A 20,054-nucleotide genomic window follows, 5' to 3' on the forward strand; every position below is an offset into this window, starting at 1 on the left:
TGGGGTAGCATGCTGCCTGCACATGTGAGAACAGAACGAGTAGCCCGTGGCTGGCTGGAGAAGTCACCTCTGGGGTCTGGCCACTCTGGCAAATGCTGCGTCTCTCCAGCCCCTGTCTGACCTACCTTTGGGGGCTGCCAGGAAAAGTGGGAGCTGGGACTTCTGTTATTGGTAAATGCAGGTTTCCCCTCTGTCTGGGAGGATGGGGAAGGGGCTCAGGAGCGGGGATACACCTGGGCTGGGAGCTGTTTGTGGGCTGAAATACCCTTGCCAAGTTGGACCTTCAGCCAAAGGCTTCTGCCAGGTACAGGCCCCCTCCCGCGTGAAGTGCCAGGTCACAGTAAGTGAAACAGTTGGAGCTCTCGGCTCTCTTGGCTCATCTGTAGGAGAAACTCAGCCGTTCAGCTTCCTGCATTCCAGGGCGCTGGTATGCCAGAAATTCCCTGGACAAGCCAGCAGGGAAGTCTGGTCTTCATAGTATAAATGCCAATAAAACATCTCTAGAATCTGCTCCTTCCTTTCCACCCACATTGCCACTAACTAAATCACCTTTTGTTCTCATCATTTGCTAAATTGCCGTGGCTTCTTAATTGATTTTCCTGTCTCTGGTTTCTCCACACCCACTTCAGTCTGTCCTCCACATGGTTTCCAGAGTGATGATTGTCAAAAATGCAAATCTGATTACGTTTCTTCCTTTGCTTCCCTCCCTGCGCCTGCAAGAGTGAGTGCAAACGCTTTAGTGTGGCCTCCCGGGACCTGCATGAGCTGGCCGTGCCCGCTGGCTGACTTTGCTCTCCCACCCTTTCCCCATCCCCACTAGCTGCCAGCTACTTGCTATATCCTTTAAAAAAAAAAGTTCATTTGTGACTCTGGTCTTTGCTCATGCCTGACTTCCAAGAGTGCCCTCCCTGCCCCTTACTCGATATGTGCCATACCTTGTGTCCCACCCCAACCTGTTGAGCTCATTTTAGGGGTCACCTCCTCTTTGATGCCTTCCTGGGGTCTCAGCCACCCCACTGCCTGGTTAGACCTAGTCTCCTTGGGATCCCGCAGCAAGTACACAGACCTCTGTTGTGGCACTGAAGTGGCATATTTCATGTGGCATCAGCTGTTGTGGGCTGGATGGCCCAGAAGGCCCTATGATAATACCATTCACAGGATTAATGTGGGTATTAGCTGAGACAGTACCCAAAACAATGCATAACACAATGCCTGACACATAGGAATATCCAATTCAAAAAAATATCACTGTACAGTTGTGGTTAAAAATAGTCCTGGAATACAAAAATTGCTTCAAAGTGAATCAAACGACCTATACAAAAAAGAGAAAACTATAAAACTTCTAGAACATAGGAGAACATCTTTGGAAATGCGGGCTTGGCAAACATTTCTTAGAAAAGAAAAAGAACAAACCAAAAAATAAAAATTGATAAAGTGGATTTCATAAAAAGTGGCTCTTTGAAATTTGGATAGACTTTTAGAGGAATGCTTTTGGATGGCATGTGGTCCCAAGAAGAATGAAGGGATACCTTCTTTTTCCTTTTGTACACTGTCTGGAAGCCAACAGGAAGCTCTAGCCTTAGAAATGATAGCCTTAGAAAGAGGTTTGCAATAGCATCGGGCTTAATAAATGTCAGCAGAAAGGACTGCTTTGGTTGCAAGTAACAGAAAATGTGACTTCAACAAATAGTCCATTGTGTTTCTCCCACAATGAGCATTTTAGAGTTAGGTGGCTCACATGTTGGTTCAGCAGCCAAACAGTGCTGGTGTCTCTGGTTCGCTGGACCACTCCGGGCAGTTCTAATCTTCAGAGTGGGAAGAGGAGTGGTGGGCAGCCTCAGAGACTGTCCCACCAATAAGGAAAGCAAACACCTTCCCAGCAGTTCAGTGGATGCGTCCTTGTGTCTCATTGGCCAGAAAGTGGGGACTGGAAGTGGGGACTGGACCATCAAGGGAACCATGCTGGGACCCTAGCCCAGGTCAATTACGTGGGAATCTCTGAAGCTGGGGCTTGTGTTACTGTGCTGTGAAATTGGGGAAGGGGACCTCTGACCCCAGACCAGTGCTGGCCAAAACAAAATTGGCCTGTGAGCAAGGAAGAAGTCAGGAATGGATATTAGGTAGGTAATGCAGCACCAAACGCAGTGCCCATGATCATCCAGGGAAGCTCGTCATCGTGTTAGTTGACCCTGGTACCTGGGGCACTCACCTGCCCTTGGCCGTGCCCCTGCACAGCCCTTTCCCTTTTTCAGTGATGGCCTGAGCTGCTGGGCAAACCATCATGTTCCTGAAAAGGAAGACTTTTTCTCTCCTGAGCATTTGGCACAATCTCCTACTAATAGCAGATGCTTTCAGATCAGAGTTCACAGTGCCTTACCTCCCCCCATCCCTCCCTTCTAGTGGTTTCCAGGGGACCAGGTCTTCAGGGTAAGTAAGGGGTAGGGGCCCATGGACAGGAGTCCTCCTTGGCTGTTGGGCGCACCCTCTGCCTTTTTCCCTAGGCTTCCACATGGTAATTCACACGCAGGTCCCTTCTAATGCATAGTCTCAGGACTTCTCTGGGATTGCCTCTTATGGACAAGGGACTGGGGGCTAAGCTCTGCTCCCTGGGCCTGGCAGACTTCAGACAGGCACACAGAGTTAAGTGTTTGACTGGGACGTCTGGTTTCTGGGTGACACTACACCTGTGGCTCCTGACATCTGCTGTACTCTCAATGTTCCAGCAGAAACCCTGGGCACTGGGGCTGCGTCTGGAATGCTGAGGGCGGGCATACCTACTGCTTTTCTTTGCCTCCCACAGTTCCCTGGTAGGGTCCATCTGGGGACACATCTGTCGCATGCACTGTATGAGCTCCTCAAGCTTACAGACTGGGTTGCTTATGGCCACATCCCTGTGCCTAGTCCATTTTATCCTCACAGCCCCCAAGAACTGCTGGTTCTAAAATACACACGGAGTGTTGGGGGCTCGTAATGGAATTGAGGCATGAAGCACCACTAGAAGGGCAGCCACGAGACAGTTCATTCACCAACTTTTCAAGGTAAAGATTGCTTCCAGAAGAGCATTTTTGTTTGACGCACCCTGGGCTTCTCAGGTGGGAGCTGTCTTAGGATATTTAGGTCAGGGAAATGCCTTCCTCTTGAAAATCTTTCCTGTTGAGTCTCATGGCCTCAGTGGAGCCTGAGATAGGGTATCAGATGTTGCTGAGAAAACTCGGGTTCTTGGCCATCCATTCTGGCCCAGCTCAAGCTCTGTCTTTCCCAGGAAGCTTTGTAAGTGCTTCTAAGCCACATGACTCTCTCCTTTCCCAGCACAATTAGAATGTGAGATGTTATCTGATGGGGGTGCTAATTGCACAGAGGAAGTTAACTAACTTGTCAGTGCTTCTGGGCAGCATCTCCTGTGGGCACTGCTGTGCTGGCCCCATCTGCAAGGCCAAAGACTGAACCCATGCTGTCTCAGCCTGGGTTTGAACATCTGTTCTGCTGCCTGTTGTCTTAGCCCTGAGCCCGCAGCCCCAGGGGAGCCACGGAAGGGCGGGAAGCCCTGAGTTCCCAGCCCTGGCTGCTCACCCCTGGCCTCCTTGGGAACGGCTCCATTTGTGGTCAGGCAGACTTGTTTGTTTGTGTTTGAAGTTCCCTGACTCCGAGTTTGACGTCAGGGCAGGGTTGCTGGTGGGAGGCTTGGCGGGGAGATGGTCTCCGCACAAGTGCGCACATCTGGCAGCTTCCCCGGGAGAGCACGGGCTCTGGGCAGAGTCGGCAAAGGGTGGCTGGTTGAGAAATGCCTGGCTCGAGGATGGAGGTCACTTTCTCCTCTCCTCACCCTGCCTCCCCTGGTGCTGTTGCTTGTCTACCCCTTGCCCTCTAAGGGCAGCCCTGCTGGGTACCCTTGGCTCCACAAGGCGCGGAGTGCTGGGGCCAGGGACCAAGGCTGGCATCTTGAAGCCAAGTGCTGTAGTCGGCCCGTGCCTGGTGGTCGGGGGGGGCACTGTCAGCTGCGTCACAAACTCCAGGGGCCTCTTTACATTCTCAGAAATCATTTTGTAACACATTGGCCATGGCAGCCAGACCAGACTGCTTCACTGGCTGCACTGGCAGGAGGTCCCCAGAAGCGAACTCCAGCTTTAGGGAGGAGGCAGAAGTGGCAGGGACAGCCCTGACCCCTGGGCAGAGCCGTGGTGCTGGGGCCGATGCGGCAGCCTCAGGGACACCCGGGGAAGGCTGGAGTAAGTCGCGAGGACTTTGGTGACTTCCTGAAGTTTGGGGCGAGGTGGATAGGGACCTGTCACTAGCAATGCCTGCTGTGGATGTCCTCTTAAGAGTACAGTGCTGCCTAGCTGGGAGGTGGGAGTTAGGGCCTCCTAGGTGTGGGAGAGCTGAAGGCAGGACCCCAAACTGTCTGCTGGCTGGAGGACTGAGTGAGCCGAGGGGAGGAGAATGGGTGTGTGGAGTGGCCATCCAGGCACCTCACTTTACTCTGCAAAGCACTCTGGGGTCTCTTGGGAAGTGGCAGACCCAGGTACCAGGCAGAGTGGTGACTAGTTTCAATGCACCCAGAGCTGGTTTGGAGCCAGGGGTTGGGTGTAGCCCAGAGGACAAGGCACAGCAAATCAGGACCAGCGGCAGTGGCCCATTGTGTGACTGGACACATTTGGAGAGTGTGGGGCAGCCTGTGGCTTTTATTCAGAGCATTCGCTGCCTAGAACAGTCTGGGCACTGCTGGATTTTCAGCCTCAAGCTGCAAGAGAGGTAAACCCTGCTCACTGCCACCCTGCTTGTGTCGGTCAGGATAGCTTAGATAGGCTTTGGTGCGGGGGGGTGGGTGGATAGCAGGAGTCATTTTTTGGGGGTGGTATGGTACATAAAAACAGAGTACTGGGTTAAGGTCTGAGTCCTTTCAAGATTTGAGAAAGTTACAAGGTTCTTGGTGCCTCAGTTTCCTCACATGTAAAATGGGAATAATAAATACACTTTAAGTGACATGCCTTAGCCCATGGGATTTGACTATTTGTGAATGACCCTGAGCAATGAGCTGTACTTGTCATTGTGCTCGGGCCTGACTCAGAATTGCACATGGCTGTAGGGTGGGTGGGTGTCCCTTAGCCAGTGAGTGGGCCAAGCAGGCTGCCCAGCACTGGTATCTCAACACAGCTCTGTTTTTCTCCACTTGCTGTTGAGTGCACAGTACTTCCCATCAAGTGTCTGGAAGGAATTGTGACATTTTCAGTTGTACACAACTGTGTTTTGTGGGAAGAATGATATGCTTAGGGACCTGGCTAGCTTTGGGGTTGTGTGAAGGTTGGGACATCACTCTTGTGTTGTTGGGGATTTACTGCAATTCCTTTCTCCTGGAGTTTCATTGAGAATCCAGGGAGAGAAGATGATAAGGTACTATGTCATGAAAATCATTATTACTGCTAGGGTTGATAACTGAGTATTGACATGATATCCATAATTGAGAGTCTACTGCTGTACATGGGAATCTGGTGTCCATCTCTACCTGTACCTGAGATTAACTGTCTTTATAATTCAACATCTGTAACATCTGCCCCATAGACGGAACTGCCTGCCCTGCTTGAGATGTGAACACCTGGGATAGGGACAGGGGCAGCATTCTGCTCAGGGTCCTGCAGTGCCAACGTCCGGTCAGACTTAGGTTGACAAGTGTCTTGGCATCCGGCCACTTCTGCAGCCTGTATCTGGGGGCCTCCCACAGAAGGGGATTTTCCTGACAGACACTGCAGTTTTAGGGTGCAGCTGACTTTGTTGGCAAAGTCAGTTTTCCAGAAAGATGTATTTACAAAGGTGCAAAAGCCTGGGTAAGGAGTAATCCAAGTGGCACCAGCTAAAAGCCTTTATGTTCTTCCTCGTCAAGGTTGGGCTTACAGGCTGAGCAGGACGGCCTAGCTATGAAGCCCTGGCTCCTGCTGGCGGTGGTGCAGCGGGTAACAAGTGGTCGGCGCGGACCCCAACCCGTTGGAGCAGGTGCTGGGTGGGATGTTTGCCCAGCCATCACCACTGCACCGCCTGGCCTGTCCAGCACAATGGCTGGAGGCAGCTCTGTGGAACGGCAGGTTTCTGCTAGGGAAACTGTTTCAGCCTGCATGTCTGCCCCTCCCCTTTTTTCCTCCCCCTCTCTCCCTCTCCTCTTCCCCCTCCCCCTTTCCCGCTCCCCTTCCCCCTCCCGCTCCCCTTCCCCCTCCCCCCTCTCCCGCTTCCCTTCCCCCTCCCGTTCCCCTTCCCCCTCTCCCACTCCCCCTTTCCCTCTCCCCTTCCCTCTACCCCCTCTCCCTCTCCCCTTCCCCCTCCCCCTCTCCCTCTCCCCTTCCTCCTCCCCTCTCTACCCCTTTGCCTCTCCCGCCCCCCACCCCCCTCTCCCCTTCCCCTCCCTCCTCCCCCTTCTCCCCTCCCCCCCCTCTCTCCTCCTCTTCCCCCTCCCCCTTTCCCTCTCCCTCTCCTTCTCCCTCTCCCTCTCCCTCTCCCAGAGGCAGGGTAGCTCCAGCTACAGTACCACTGTGGCTGCCTCCAAGGCATGTCTATATCCTCCAAGGTTTCTATAGCCTCCAAGAAGCCAGCGTCCCAGATCAGCCTGGCCTGCGGGTTGCCTGTGACAATGTGATTCACTCATCGGTGAATCTGGGATCCACGGGTACCAGCCACCAGGAGGCAGGTTTGGGCCCAATGGAAAGGGCCTTCCCTGGGAGGCTGTGGTCCCGGTGCTGAGGAGCTTTCAGCAGAGCAGAGGTGCAGGCCTCTTGGGGTCCTGTGCCCTTTGCAGTTGTGGGAGCTGCTTCTTGTCCCTGTGGAAGTTTCTCTCTTTCAACGGCATGTACTTCAGGAGCTCTGACGGGTGTCTGTTCTTCAGGGATGTCTGACGGGCCTCCATAGAAGTGATGCCCAGAGCAGCCTGGGAGGCCTATGTCAGTCCCACTGGAGCAGCTAAGGTGGCAGGTTATGCGAGGTTGATCGGGGTGCCAGGTTAGGGGTGCAGGCGCACTCCAGCTGTGTCCTCAGGTGCTCACGGTGGGGGCGTGAGCACTCTGAGGAAGTGGAGGACTCAGGTTCCCCAGAGTCCACCTGTGAGCTGGGCCTAGGCCCTCTTGCTTTAAAATAGACGTCCCTGACTGTGAGTTCCACCAGCACTTTCCTGAAGGCCTACACCAGCTTTGGGTGTCCACGGTAGCCCAGCTCAGAAATGGACCTGATCTTTCCCACATCTTCCCTGTTGCCCAAGGAGATTGTCACAGAACCTGAAGACAGCTGGGCAAGGACACCCCCGACTACAGCCACCACTGGACATGTTGTTTCCCCTTGTTGCAAGCATTTTGCTGAAAAGTTTACATCCGTATGTCCTCATGTAAATCTTCACAACAGCCCTTTGAGGTAGATCAACCCCATTTCACAGGTGGAGAAACTGAGGCCAAAGGTTAAATCTGCATTCACCCAAGGAGGGAGTGTGTTAACGAGGGGCTTTGAGGCCAGGTCTACTGTCTTGAGGGGCAGACTGCCCCACAGAGCCGTGCTGCCTCCTGTATATGGTTGCAGTAACCAACAGTAACATGGTGGGACCTGTATATTGTCCCCTCTTTCAAGCAGTTTTGCATATAGTGGCCCCAACTTCCATAAAATGATATCCTTTTTATGGTGAGCTTAAAGCTGAACTAAGGGGTATTTCACCAAGATCCTTGAAATTAAATGTCAAAGCTGGAGCCAAAGCCTAGATCTTCCAGCCGAGGATGCTTAGGGAGCACCTGCTGTGTACCATGTGTCTGTGATAACCACCTCTCTGGGGGCTGACTGGGTTTTCTATAAAGCAGGCAGAGCATGAGGGTTGGGGTCGGGCACATATTCATGGAGCAGAAGAATACTGGGGTGGGTTCTGAGACTTAGTTTCACCCTGGGGTCCTCCCCTGTGGCCAAAATACTAGTGATTCTTTCCTTCCTGCTGTTGGGCCAGGTGAAAAACTGAACCCCCAGGTGTTTTTCTATTCTGGAAAATTTATATCTTGCGGTTTTGTGGTTAAGAAAAAATGATACTACTCATGAAAGGCCCCCTTGTTGTCCCCTGGGGCTGGGCTGGCAGGTCCCGCTGTGGTTTGTCTGGGAAAGTAGCCCTTGGGTGCATCTGTGACTGTGACTGACTCTCAGAAAAGTGAGAAGTTTGCTTGGATGGGGGCTGCTGCACACCAGCCACCTCCATCCTGCATTAATGAGGGCAGCTCTGCTCCTTCAGAACCTGAATCTGCAGGTATCATTTCTTCTTTAAGAGCTCCAGGAGATAGGACACCAGACCTGCTGGCAACTGGGTCACAGAGTGCTGCTTGTCTGCCTCTTTGCCTGTCCCGGCTCAGCTGCCTTGCTTATGGCCCATTACTGGGGCAAGTGAGCAATCACTTCAAGTTCTGCACAGTCCTACCCACGGGCCGGCTTTGTGCTGTCTAGCGGGGGTCTCTGACAGCCTTTAAAAAAAGAACCTATTCACTCCTCTTCTGGGGACCTTTCCCTAGTTTTTGAGATCCTAGGGCTCTTGAGCTATCACTTGCCTAATTGGCATTTGTTTTCCACTGTCATTTTGGTAAATATGTGCCATCGGGGCTAAAATGTATCTTGTTCATTTGTTCACTCATTCAATTAAGGTTTTACAGTAGCAGACTATGTACCAGGGGCTCCTGGTTCCGAGGCATCTAGCGGTGGCCAGACACAGACCTGGCTTCACAGAGTTTGCAGCCTAAAGCTGGACGCAGACAAGGAATAACCAGAACCACGATGGGTGTTCTTCAGGAGGGGAAGGGCAGGGGGCTGAGAAGCAGGCTTGGGGGAAGCTTCCTGAAGCTTTCTAAGCTGAGTTGCGGAGGCTGAGGGGTTGCTGGGAAGAGCCTTCTTGGCAGAGGGCTGAGGGCATGGAGGCTGGAAAGGGCTGGACATGTTGGAGGGATGAGCTAGAGAAAGTCCTCCGGAGAAGGGACATTGTTAATCGTCTTCCAGAGGTCTGGCATCGTGCCCGAGATGGGCGGTTCACTGATGCTGCTGTTTGCCAGCTGCCCCGACCGCTTTAGTTCATGTGGAAACGAATGGTCTTGACTTTGCAGTTCCTTGATTTATTGTCCTGTCTTTGGTCTGCTCTTTGAAGCTGCAGTCTGAAAGCAGTTTGGAGTGGAGGGAAGGCCTGGTTGTGAGAAACGTTTTAATGTTGGGATAAAGCCCATGTGTTTCCTTGAGCATGTGCTAATGTGCCAAGTGCAGTCATAGGCGTGTGGGCACAGACATGAGTGAAGTGGACAGTCTGATAAATAATGCCTGATATATAGTGACGGAAGGACTAACATGCCTTTGGGGGGTTTCCATACTGTGTAGCTCAGTCCTCTCAACAGACCACGAGCCAGATAGCATCATTCCTGTTACAGACGGGAGAACCAAGACTCAGAAAAAATTAGCAAACTTCCCCAAAGTCACATAACTGTTAAATGGCAGAACCTAGATTTGAACCCAGATTCTGTTCAAGGAGGACCACTGTGATAGGGGCTACCATAGAGGTGTAGATAGCACACTCTGAAGGGCAGATGGGGAATTCTAATTAGGCCTGGGAAGTCTTGCCAGGTCAAGGACACTGTGGCTGGAGGAGGGAGGGATTTCTAGTCAGAGCAGACAATTCGAGTAGAGGCCCAAGAGGTCAGAGAGTACTGGAAGCATTTGAGAAATAGCTCCTAGGTGAGTGTGCGCGTGCTGGAGGGCAGAGTGGGCCACGGGTGGAATGGGGTGGAGATGGGTCTGGGAAAGACGGTTGGGGCCCTGAGTTTGGAATTGCCCTCTGGTCACACTGAGAGGGACAGATCGGCCGGCATAGGACATGAGTGCCTCTGCTTAGCTCTGTAGGGTAAAAGCAGCACTCATGTCGTCACATTTGTTAGCTTCATACTCCGAAGGTGTCCCCAGGAACGAGTTAGGTTCTGTAGTGGGACAGCAAATGTGCTTCTTGTGTAGCAACATGGAGTTGCCAGCCTCAGCAGAGTGTTCCATTAGCAATGTCTGCTCAGAGGGGTAAAGCCTCAGCGGAGAATGTTTGATTAGCAATGTCTGCCCTGGGTATTCAAGGGGCATGTGGTGCAGGGATGCCATGGGTTTGCCTCTGCCTAGGTTTCACTAAACCTCAAAAACTTACAATTGAGGGGAATTACTTTTATTCCAACTGAGCATTCCCTCTCTAACAATTGTCCCTACTTGCCACAAAGCCCTCTGAAGATAGCAGGACGTAACAGAGCTCAGGGCCACAGGAAAGGGCCAGTGCCCCTGCGTCTAGCAGATTTTGAGCCTGGGACAAAGTTTCTGGGGAGAATTTCAGAAAGGCTCACAGGGAAGCAATGGTTTTATTGTGATCATGGGTCTCATTTCACACCTCACATCCCTCTAGCTACAAGGGTTCTTTACCTGGGGTCTGTATTCTGGGGGTCCTTGAATTGGGAAAATAATTGTACCTTTATTTTCATTAACCTTAACTGAAGTCTAGTATGTTTTCCAATTTGGATGTAGTCAACAAGGCACAGTCATCTTAGCAAATATGTGTGACTCGGTCACTAGTAGAAATCGCAGCTGTTTTCATATCATGTTACAGTTCTGGCGATCTCTGAAAAAGCACTTTATACTTATCACAACTTCAGAGTTATACTTATGAGACCCACACTTAGTTACTAAAGCTTACTTAAAGAAGCTTTTAGTATTTGATCACAGTTTTAGTAATATTTTGATAATTATATTTAAATATAATTGATTTAAATTTAATTGTAATTCTAAATATTTTGTTAAATGCATTTTAAAAGCATAATTTTTAGAAAGGGATTATGGACCTCCCCAACTGCAGGAGGGGGGGTCCATGGTCCAAAAACGGTCAAGAGCTCCTGTTTGGAAATTGGCTGCCTATCTAGATAGTTGAAAATATAAATTATTAATTATTATTATTTTTTAGTATTGTGACTGTGCTAACAAAAAGAGTCTTCACCTTTTAGAGAAATATACTGAGATATTTACAGCTGAAAAGTAAAGGAACAAATTACCTACAACAAAAACTCAAGCCAAGTAGCAGAGAAATGACTCCAAATGGCAGGGTTCCTGTGCGAGACTTGGGAGGTGGTGCTCGCCTTCTGGGCAAGCTCACCAGCAAGAGGCCACAGGAGTCTCACCAACGTTCTGGCAGCTCTCACAGGGTCCCTGGGGCATTGGGTGGCAACAAGGCCAGGCAGCTCCCTGGTCCTCTTCAGGGTCTGTGCTCATTTCCATTTGTTTGGGTCAGCTCCCCCTTCTCTTTACTGAGCCCCAGGCTGTGCCCTCCCTTCACACCTTGCCCCCTGTATTCCTCGGTATCGTGCAGGACACCTGGCCGGAGCCCAGTGTTTGTCAAAGAGAACACTGAGCTGATCTAAGCCAGGCTGTCCTTACTTAAACTACTTTATTTGCAATCGTAGGCTTTTGAAAGTCTTTTGAAAGCTGTGGACACCCTTCCCCTGGAAAATGCACAGACTCACATGTCTGAAATGTGCATGCATTTCAGGGTGTGGGTCCTGAAAGTCTATTGGTGGACCCAAGTCCTGGCCCCTTGCCAGTCATGCTGCACAGCCCAAGAGGCATGGGTGGTACTCTGGGTGCCCACTGTGTGCCTGGCACACACTGAGTGCTTCATTTCTCCTCAGCATCACCAAGGGGGAGGTTCTATTATTCTCCCCATTCTCTGAAGGAGGAAACTGAGGCTTTTCTGGGGCAAGGGAGGTTAAGTAATTTGTCCAAGGACATAGGGAAGGTGTGTCCAAGGTCACAGGGCCCAGGAAGTCTGATTCTAGACTGGAAACATCCTAAGTGGAAGATTACTCATCTTCCCCAAACCCCTAATCTCCCATGTCATCATTTACTGACACCCCCCAACCTGATCCCAGCAGAAAACCCTTCTTACGTTGTAACCCCATTCTCTATTGTTGCCCATTAGCCTCTGAGGATCATGACCCAGGGGTGAGATAGTGGGTGTGTGTCGTTCTCCAGGTGTCCTGCTGGCTTTCCCAGCCCCTTCTCCTCTCCTCCTCCTTCCCATTTCCTGCCTCACTGCTGTTTGAAGCAAAGGGGAATCTGGCAGGCTTCTGTCCTTATCAGATTGCTCACGTTTGCCAGAGCTCCCCGCCCAGTATCCAGTGTGCTTGCGGCTACCATGTGCACATGGCCCAAATGAACAGTCTTTTCTGGACTCCCCACAGGCGAAGCTGGTCCGTTATATTTGCAAGCAGCGGCAGTGCAAGCTGTGCGTGGCTCCTGGAGAGAGGACTGCAGAGCTGAACAGCTATCCTCACTTCGCCGACTGGCTGTACACCTTCAACGTGAGGCCGGAGGTGGTGCAGGTACACGGGCTGTGAGGGCCCAGGTTGGGGGATCAAGGAAAGAGATCAAGAGCTCCACTGTGGATGACTGAGGGGTGATGCAGGGCAATGGCCACAGGAGGGACCCAGGGCCAAGGTGGCTTTAGTGTGTCCTGGTCCCACTGCCTTATGAGCCAGGCAGCCTGGACACAATAGTTGTTCATTGGCTCATCCTGAAGACAACAGCCAACATTTCTGGAAACACTGGCTGTGCAGCTGACATTGTGATAAATACTTGAGTTCTCACCAAACCCTGGAAGGAGTTACTCTTATTATTGACTCTTTATGCTTGAGGAAATAGAAGCACAGAGTGGTTAAATAACTTGTTTAAAGTCATACAGCTAGTGATAGCTTTGGGATTTGGGAACAAGGGTCTGAGTTTAGTTTTCTCTTGTAACTGCTATGATATTATATACTTTTCCCTCCTTTTTTCCCTCTTTCCACCCACCCAGCCTACCTACCAACTAACTAGCATCACAGAGCATGCACCCTGTACGGGTGTTAGGCTACAGGACTGCCCTCATGGGGCATAAATCAGTGAGGGGCAGGTTTGGTTCACCTAGTCACATCTCTTAAATCCCTTCTATTCTAATATTAAAAAGAGGGACTCTTGCAATTGTTTTGGAAGTAACATGAATTCACTATATATTTATCTATCTATATCTATCTACTTATATATAGAGAGAGAGACAGAGAGATTTTTGGAAAAAGAGGAGGAAAAAAATCACATACATATTCCCACCACTCAGAGAAAATCTGTGATCATTAAGATTTTGATATTTCCTTTGAGTCTTTGTTTTTACCTAATACTTAAGTCTTCTTTAAAATTTCTAATAGGTTAGACCTATGCCATCTAGTAAGGTAGTTACTAGTCGATATGGCTGACTTGTTAGGTACTTGGAATGTGGGAAGTACATATTCAGATATGCTATGGTTTCAAAGATATAAATTCAAAGATGTGCTGAATTCTGAAGACTTGGTACAAAAAAAAAAACAAAGTAAAATAATAATAACTTTTATGTTTAGTGTATGTTGAGATTACACTACTTTGGATATATTCAATGAAATAACATGTTATTTAAATTAATTTGATATACACTTACTTTTAAAAATGTGGCTACTCCAAAATTAAAATGTAAGTATATGGCTTGCATTTTATTTCTTATGGGCAACACTGGTTTATACAACCCTGAGTAAACAGTTTTATATTTTTTCATTTGCTGTGCTGACCATGTTTTCCCTTTATTTGCACTCTTAGTAAAGCCTTTTTTTTCTTTTTTAAGTGGCTGCACTGCACAGTGTTCGATTGAGTGTATGCGGTGTAGTTTCCCAGGCAGAGATTAATTCCAGTCGGCTATTATACATAGCATCATGGTTAATATTATTTATGAAGCTACTTGAATATTTAGGAATTTTCTTAGGAGAGACTGCTGGACAGGAAGTCCATGGACATAAAAGGTTCCTGTCATGAGGGGCGGGGCTGGGGGCAGTGGGAGGGGGGACCCCCTGGGGAGCTCTCAGCGCCTTACATGCTCCAGCCCTGGCAGCCCTTATGTTCCTGGTGTGCATTGCCGTCTCAGAAGCTGGCGGGAAGGAGGTGGCCAAAGTGAAGGCTGAGAGAGACTGCTGTGTGACATGGAGGTTCTTTGAGCATTATTAACAGCTGTGGGCATGCACATATGTAATATGTACAGTGAGCTACATCTCCCCACCGACCGCCTGCCAGGGTGTTCTGCCACGCAGGAGGCAGGTTTGAACATGTAGTGGTCAATCCATGGTGACAGATTTAAAATCATGGACTTGGAGACTATGAAGATTTGGGTGGCCCCTCCAGCCCCCCAGGCCAACCCCAGCCTTTCCCTCTCTCCTCCCTAAGACCTGAGAGATCGAAGGCAGCTTCTCCTCGGGCTTGTCGCTTACAGTTGAGGACACCAGGGCCCCACAAGGGCGGTGACCTGCCCAGCATCTCGTCGCTGTCATCCCTACTGAATAGATGAGGACCGTTGGGTTCAGAGGGGCCAAGGGACGCGATGAGAGTCTAGCGCTTCATGGGGACAGACTTGAGGTTCAGACCCAGGTCTGCTGGGACCCCAGATTGTGCCTCCTGACTTTCTTCCTCAGGCCTCAGACATTGTTGGCAGAGGGCTTAGCTCCTCGAGGGATTTCCCTCGGATCTCTGGAGGTCTGAAGCGGGCAGGAGGCCCAGCTCCACCCATGTGTGTCGTTGCGAGGGGAGCCAGGTCTGCACAGGGCAGGAGCCTGTCCTGTGGAAGCCGGCTGCCAGGGGCTTTCTGGACCCTAGAGCACCCTGTGGTGGCAGCTGGCACGGGGTCTGCCAGCTGGGCGGAGAGGTGTAGGTGGAATACTGAGTCAGCTGGTGTTTGATCACAGAGGCATGAGTGATGCACCACATCTGGGTGGTAAATGAGGGGCAAACTCATTTTGTGCAGGGCTCAGGCAGGTGGGAGAGCCCAAAAGCCAGATGTGGTTTGAGAACCAGGGTGCTACCTGGCGGCCATGGAGGGGTGGGGCGGACCTGGGGCCGAGTGTGGACAGAGCACTCTGTGGGAAGGGAGGGGTCAGGGCGAGACAGCAGGAAGGTCTCCAGCCGCCCAGTGAACTTCCAGTCACTTGGAGGTCATGAGGTGGCTCATACACCAGTTCCAGGCAGAGCTCTTGTCCTTCCCTCCCATACTCATAGACATATTTTTCTTCCCATCTCAGAAAATGGTGGCATTATCCACCCAGTTGCTCAGGCCACAAACCCAAGAGGCACCCCTGAGTCCTCCGCTGCCCTCACTCTTGTGCAATCCCTTCACGAGCCCTGTGGGCTCTGCCCCAAGACACAGTGCAGACCTGGCCACCTATGTCCATGCCCATCTCCAGCACCATGGTCCAGGCCACCAGCCTCTCTTGCCCCAGCCCCCTGCAGCAGCCCCTGAACTCCCTACTTTGTCATTTCCCCCCTCATGACATTTTCCATGCAGCAGCTGGAGTGCCCACTGGGAAACATAAATCGGATCATGTCTTTTTCCAGTGCTTCCTGTTTCTTTCCGCATAAACATGAGATGCCTCACACGTTTTGGCCTCTGCCTGCTCCCTCTGCCCTCATGTCACTCACCCTCCCCTTTGCTCTCTCTGGTCTGATCTTTGCACTTGCTTTTCCCCTCCCTGGAATGTGTTTCCTTGGCTCATGGAACGTCAGTGTAGTGTCAGGTCCATCAACACCTCCTCCAAGCAGTCTTCCCTAATGTTCGGATCTAAAGAACAGCTCCTACCCTTTGTTCTCTATCGGTGCACCTTGGCTGATTCTTGCAAAGATGCTGACCACTTTCTGGAGTTTATCTAGCTTATTTGTTGTGTATGATCTGCCTACTCTCCCGCTAGAATACAGGCTTTGTGAGACAGAGACCTACCTTCTCTGGGTTGTTTGCCACAAAACCCCTGCTTGTGACCATTGCTTGTTTGAGAGGGAGGAAGGTGAATCCCATCATGACATGGGTCCCCAGGAATCAAGTGTTTTGTCCTGAATGGGTAGTGACACAGGTTACTCCTCAGCCTGGCTTGTCAAGTCCTGCAGAGCTGAGACCATAGTCCCCAAGTCTGTGTTCCCAGCCGTGCCCAGCTGCCCCCAAGTCAGCTTCTAGAAAGAGCGCTGGGGGAGTTGATGCCCCCAGGGCAGAGGGCCTTCTCCAGAGAGGCTCTGCGGGCCAGCGCCACAAGGAGTCCCTGGGCCGCCTTGGCACCCCCTTTCTGACCATGGCAGCACCCTGTCATTCATTGAGGGGTTGTGCTTCCAGGAGCCCAACCAGCCCCCGTCTGGTCATTGGGCTGCACCAGGACTGTGGTGGGCTCCATGGCCCCCTCAGAGCCCCGCGCTCACTTTGCCTCCAAGCTAACATGTTCAGCACGTGGCTGGTGTGGAGCGCTCAGTGCTCTGCATGCCCTGTTGCGTCCAGTTGTCCCGACACCCCTGCGGAGCAGGTACCCAGGCCTCTCCAAAGCTGCCCTCAGAAATAGAATCCTTTGGCTTCTGAATGTCATCTCAACCATTGTTTATTTTCTTACCCCCCTGTTTCCCCCACGGTAAACATGGGACATTACCATGGTACATATGTCAAAACTAAGAAAACAAGGCTGGTATGTTACTATCAGCAAAACTCCAGACTGTTTGGATTTCACCAGTTTTTCCATTAATGTCCTCTTTCTGTCATTCTAGGATCCAATCCAGGGTGACACATGGTTTTTTATTTACATACAAATTTGTTTCCTTTTTCTTTTTTTTAAATAGTTGCCAAAATGGGATTATACTGTATGTATCATTTTGCAGGTTTTTAGTCTTGATCTCATCTCTGTGTTAATCCATACAAATCATCATTCTTTAACAAAATAGTATTTCTCCAGGCTGTCTCAGGAAGGACTGTGTTTGAGGGGGTGCCCACCTGTGCACAGGGGGGCACACATAGAAGGGATCTTGATGGTGCCAGTGGCTCAGCGCCTGAACAAGCCTGAGAACTCATGCCCAGAAGAGGCCATGTGCCTGGCAGCAATGCGCCTGGCCTCTGGGATCCCTTGGCAAGTATTTGCCAGGTAGAGTGAGGACTGAATGAAAGTCACAGTGAGGAGGAGGCTAGAGATGCCAGGCTGTAAAGCAGGGTCTCTATCTGTGCTTATTTGATTGGCTGGTTGGTTTTGGGGGAAGGGATCCAAATCCGTGAGGTCCGGCAATTTCCTTTTGTTAAGTAGTCAGTGCCGAGGGCTCCAGCACTGGTACAGTCTGTACCTGAAGAAGATTTGCCCCTGCGCTGCTCTGGAGGCTTCTGGGGATGGTCTTTGTGTGCTGGGACTTGTCCCTTTGTCCTCTGAGTTCCCTGCTCATCTTGACCCTTCACAGATTCGTGAGTGGGCCCTGATTTTTCCCTGTGTAGCCATTTTTGTGTGCGTACTCTCCTTTCTTTTCAGTATTTCTGTCCAGGGGTCCATCCCTTTAGGGCTATCTAAATATCATTTCAGCTTTTAGCCTTACATTGTGGTCACTAGTTTGTGGTTATAAAGATTCTAGGAATTAATGCCTTTCTGTTGCATGAAGAAAGGAGACAGACGTGATGTGTCCACAGAGCAGGAGGCACATTTTGTGGTGTCTAGTGAGGATGGAGAGACTGCACTCTTCCTTCCCGTCCTGCGGCAGTCAGATCTCTGCCTCCTGCAGCCCCAGAGCCTGCTGTGGATGCACCCGGCATGTGTGACCTCGGATTTCCCCTCCACGGATGCTGGGGACACACAGCTTGTGCGATGCCTTCAGATGTGTTCACCCACTCGTCAGACCTTCATCTAAAGTGACACTGTCCAGTAGGACTTTCTGTGACAATAGAAACATTCTACACTGCCCTTCCAGTGTGGCAGCCACCCGCCACATGTGGAGCACTCAAAATACACATAGTGCAACTGAGAAAATGAAATTTAAATTTTATTTTATTGTAATGAATTTTAATTTAAACAGACACATGCTATTGCTGTATCAGGCAGGGCAGGTCTGGCACCTGCTCTGGGGGAACCCTGCCCTGAGAGCAAGGGATGCTGAAGACACTCGCCCCGGCCCCAGGGGCTCACAGGTGGTGGTCAGGTGTACAGGTTGAGAGCTGGCTCCGGGTGCCCTGACAGAAGCCCACCTGGGGTCTGGGAGCAAGCAGACACTCACCCTGGGAGGACAGGGAGGACCAACACCAGGGAGGACTTCCCTGAGAGCCAGGAGCTAGCAGGCAGGAAGGGGAAGAGCACATGAGACGGAGGGAACAGTGCCTGCAAAGACCCTGAGGTCTGAGAGAGCTGGTGGTGTTGGTCCTCACAGGGAGTGTTTGAGAAGGGCCTGTCTGGGAGGAAACTGGGTTGGCCCATAGAAATCTCCAGGTGTGGGGCATGGGGGTTGGAGTTTTATCTGGGAGAGCATTGAAGTGTGTGTGTATGAAAGAGAGAGAACATTAGAATTGTTTTAAGGAAAATAAAACTCCTACCACTGAGAAGGCTCTTCTTCATGGGGATGGGGGAGAGGTGAGACTGTGCTCCTGGCTGGTGTGGGTATGAGGCCAGGCCTGGAGCCCTCAGGGATTAGGGAGTGAGCAGGGGAGTGGGTTTGGAGGCAGGGCCCCTTCTGCCTCCCTGGACACAGAGAGCCACAGGCTGTGACTATTTCCACCACCGCCCTGCCCCCACCTTCCCCAGGTTAAACCCTGAGAATTGCAGCTTCATGTTACGGCTGCAGCTGCGGGGGAAATGATTTCAGAGCCTGGAGACATTATTTTCTTCAGCAGTTTCCCTGTTGGAAGTTGTTAGAGGAAGTGGCGGGCGCTGGCTGGGATCAGTCCTGGCAGAGAGGTGGGTGCTGCAGAGCCGGCACTGCAGGACCCAGCCCCGCGCCTCCGGCTCCCTGGATAAGCTCTTGCTGGAGGCAGTTTTTGAACTGAAGATGCAGGCAGGTCTGGTAAGGGATTTTTGCTGTGGCCCTGGCCGGGCGCGTTTCTTGGTCCCCTGCCCTCTGTCCTTGTATCCCCATGTTTAGGATCAGGCTGCCTTTGGGGGACAAGCACCAGTTGCTCTGCCACCATCTTGGTCTCCCAATTGCTGGGAGTGACTGGAGCGCTGTGTGGGCCCTGGGATGTAGGCTGTGTGAAGCGGGAGGATGTGTAAGTTTGAACCAGAAAAGTGAGCTGGTACTTGGCTCCTGAGTTCAGCTTCAATCAGCATGAATCCTGCTGCCCTTGCTCGCAGCCCCTCCTCCCATTCCTCCTCCCTTTGGGAGCCAGAGGCCCTGCTGTTCTGACAGCCTCCATCTTTAGCAGCTGGGGGCCCCCTCAAAATGCAGCACACACCCTCACCCGGCTGCATGGAGACATGTGCACTGGCGTGTCAGCCCCAGTGGCCCGGGGCTGCCTTCGTGCCAAGGCCTGAGATCTCAAGCCCTGGGTCTCGGTACCAGCCCAGTGTGACAGGCCACGGAGCTCTCCCCACTTAGGGCAGGGAGATGGAGGTCTGGGTGGTGGTCTGGCATGCCTGCGTCACCCAGCCAGGCAGGAGAGCTGAAGGTGGGATGGAGTTCACTCAGGCATTCAGTCATTCATGCCTGTTTGATGTCAAGAAAGGGGGAGACACTATGATCCTCTTTTTTTTTTTAAATTTTGGTATCATTAATCTACAATTACATGAGCAACATTGTTTACTAGACTCCCCCATCACCAAGTCCCCCCCACATACCCCATCACAGTCACTGTCCATCAGCATAGTAAGATGCTGTAGAATCACTACTTGTCTTCTCTGTACTGTACAGCCCTCCCCATGCCCCCCCTACTTTATGTCTGCTAGTAGTAATGCCCCCTTTTTCCCCCTTATCCCTCCCTTCCCACCCATCCTCCTATGATCCTCATTTTATAGCTGAGCAAACCGAGGTTCAGAGTTGAGTGACATGTTAGCAACACACATTGAGCAGATAGGTGGGCCAGGATTTAAACTTAGGTCCTTGTGACTCCAAAGCCAGGCTTCCTTCCCCAGCTCAGTCAGGTCATCTAATGTCTTACCCAGAATAGCCCAGCCTAGGGCGACTGTATATAGTTGTGTAATTGAATTGATCTTTCTCCCTTTCCCACCCACCGTCCTCCTTCCCTCTCTCCC

General features: G+C 51.2%; 1 protein-coding gene across 6 annotated transcripts in view; it reads left to right on the plus strand.

The window, feature by feature from the left end:
- KSR1 (kinase suppressor of ras 1) overlaps nucleotides 1–20,054 on the plus strand; it is a 139,669-nt gene that overhangs the window by 64,470 nt on the left and 55,145 nt on the right. For 5 of the 6 annotated variants that reach the window (XM_073235136.1, XM_073235144.1, XM_037002203.2 and 2 more), the window contains exon 2: nucleotides 12,234–12,374. In XM_073235136.1, coding sequence (XP_073091237.1) covers nucleotides 12,234–12,374 — 141 coding nt within the window. Of the gene's footprint in view, nucleotides 1–12,233; nucleotides 12,375–17,869; nucleotides 18,871–20,054 lie in introns of those variants that run through there. The other variant, XM_073235141.1, reaches the window with a different exon arrangement.

The sequence above is a fragment of the Manis javanica genome, chromosome 4, assembly GCF_040802235.1.
Source record: "Manis javanica isolate MJ-LG chromosome 4, MJ_LKY, whole genome shotgun sequence".
Taxonomy (NCBI): domain Eukaryota; kingdom Metazoa; phylum Chordata; class Mammalia; order Pholidota; family Manidae; genus Manis; species Manis javanica.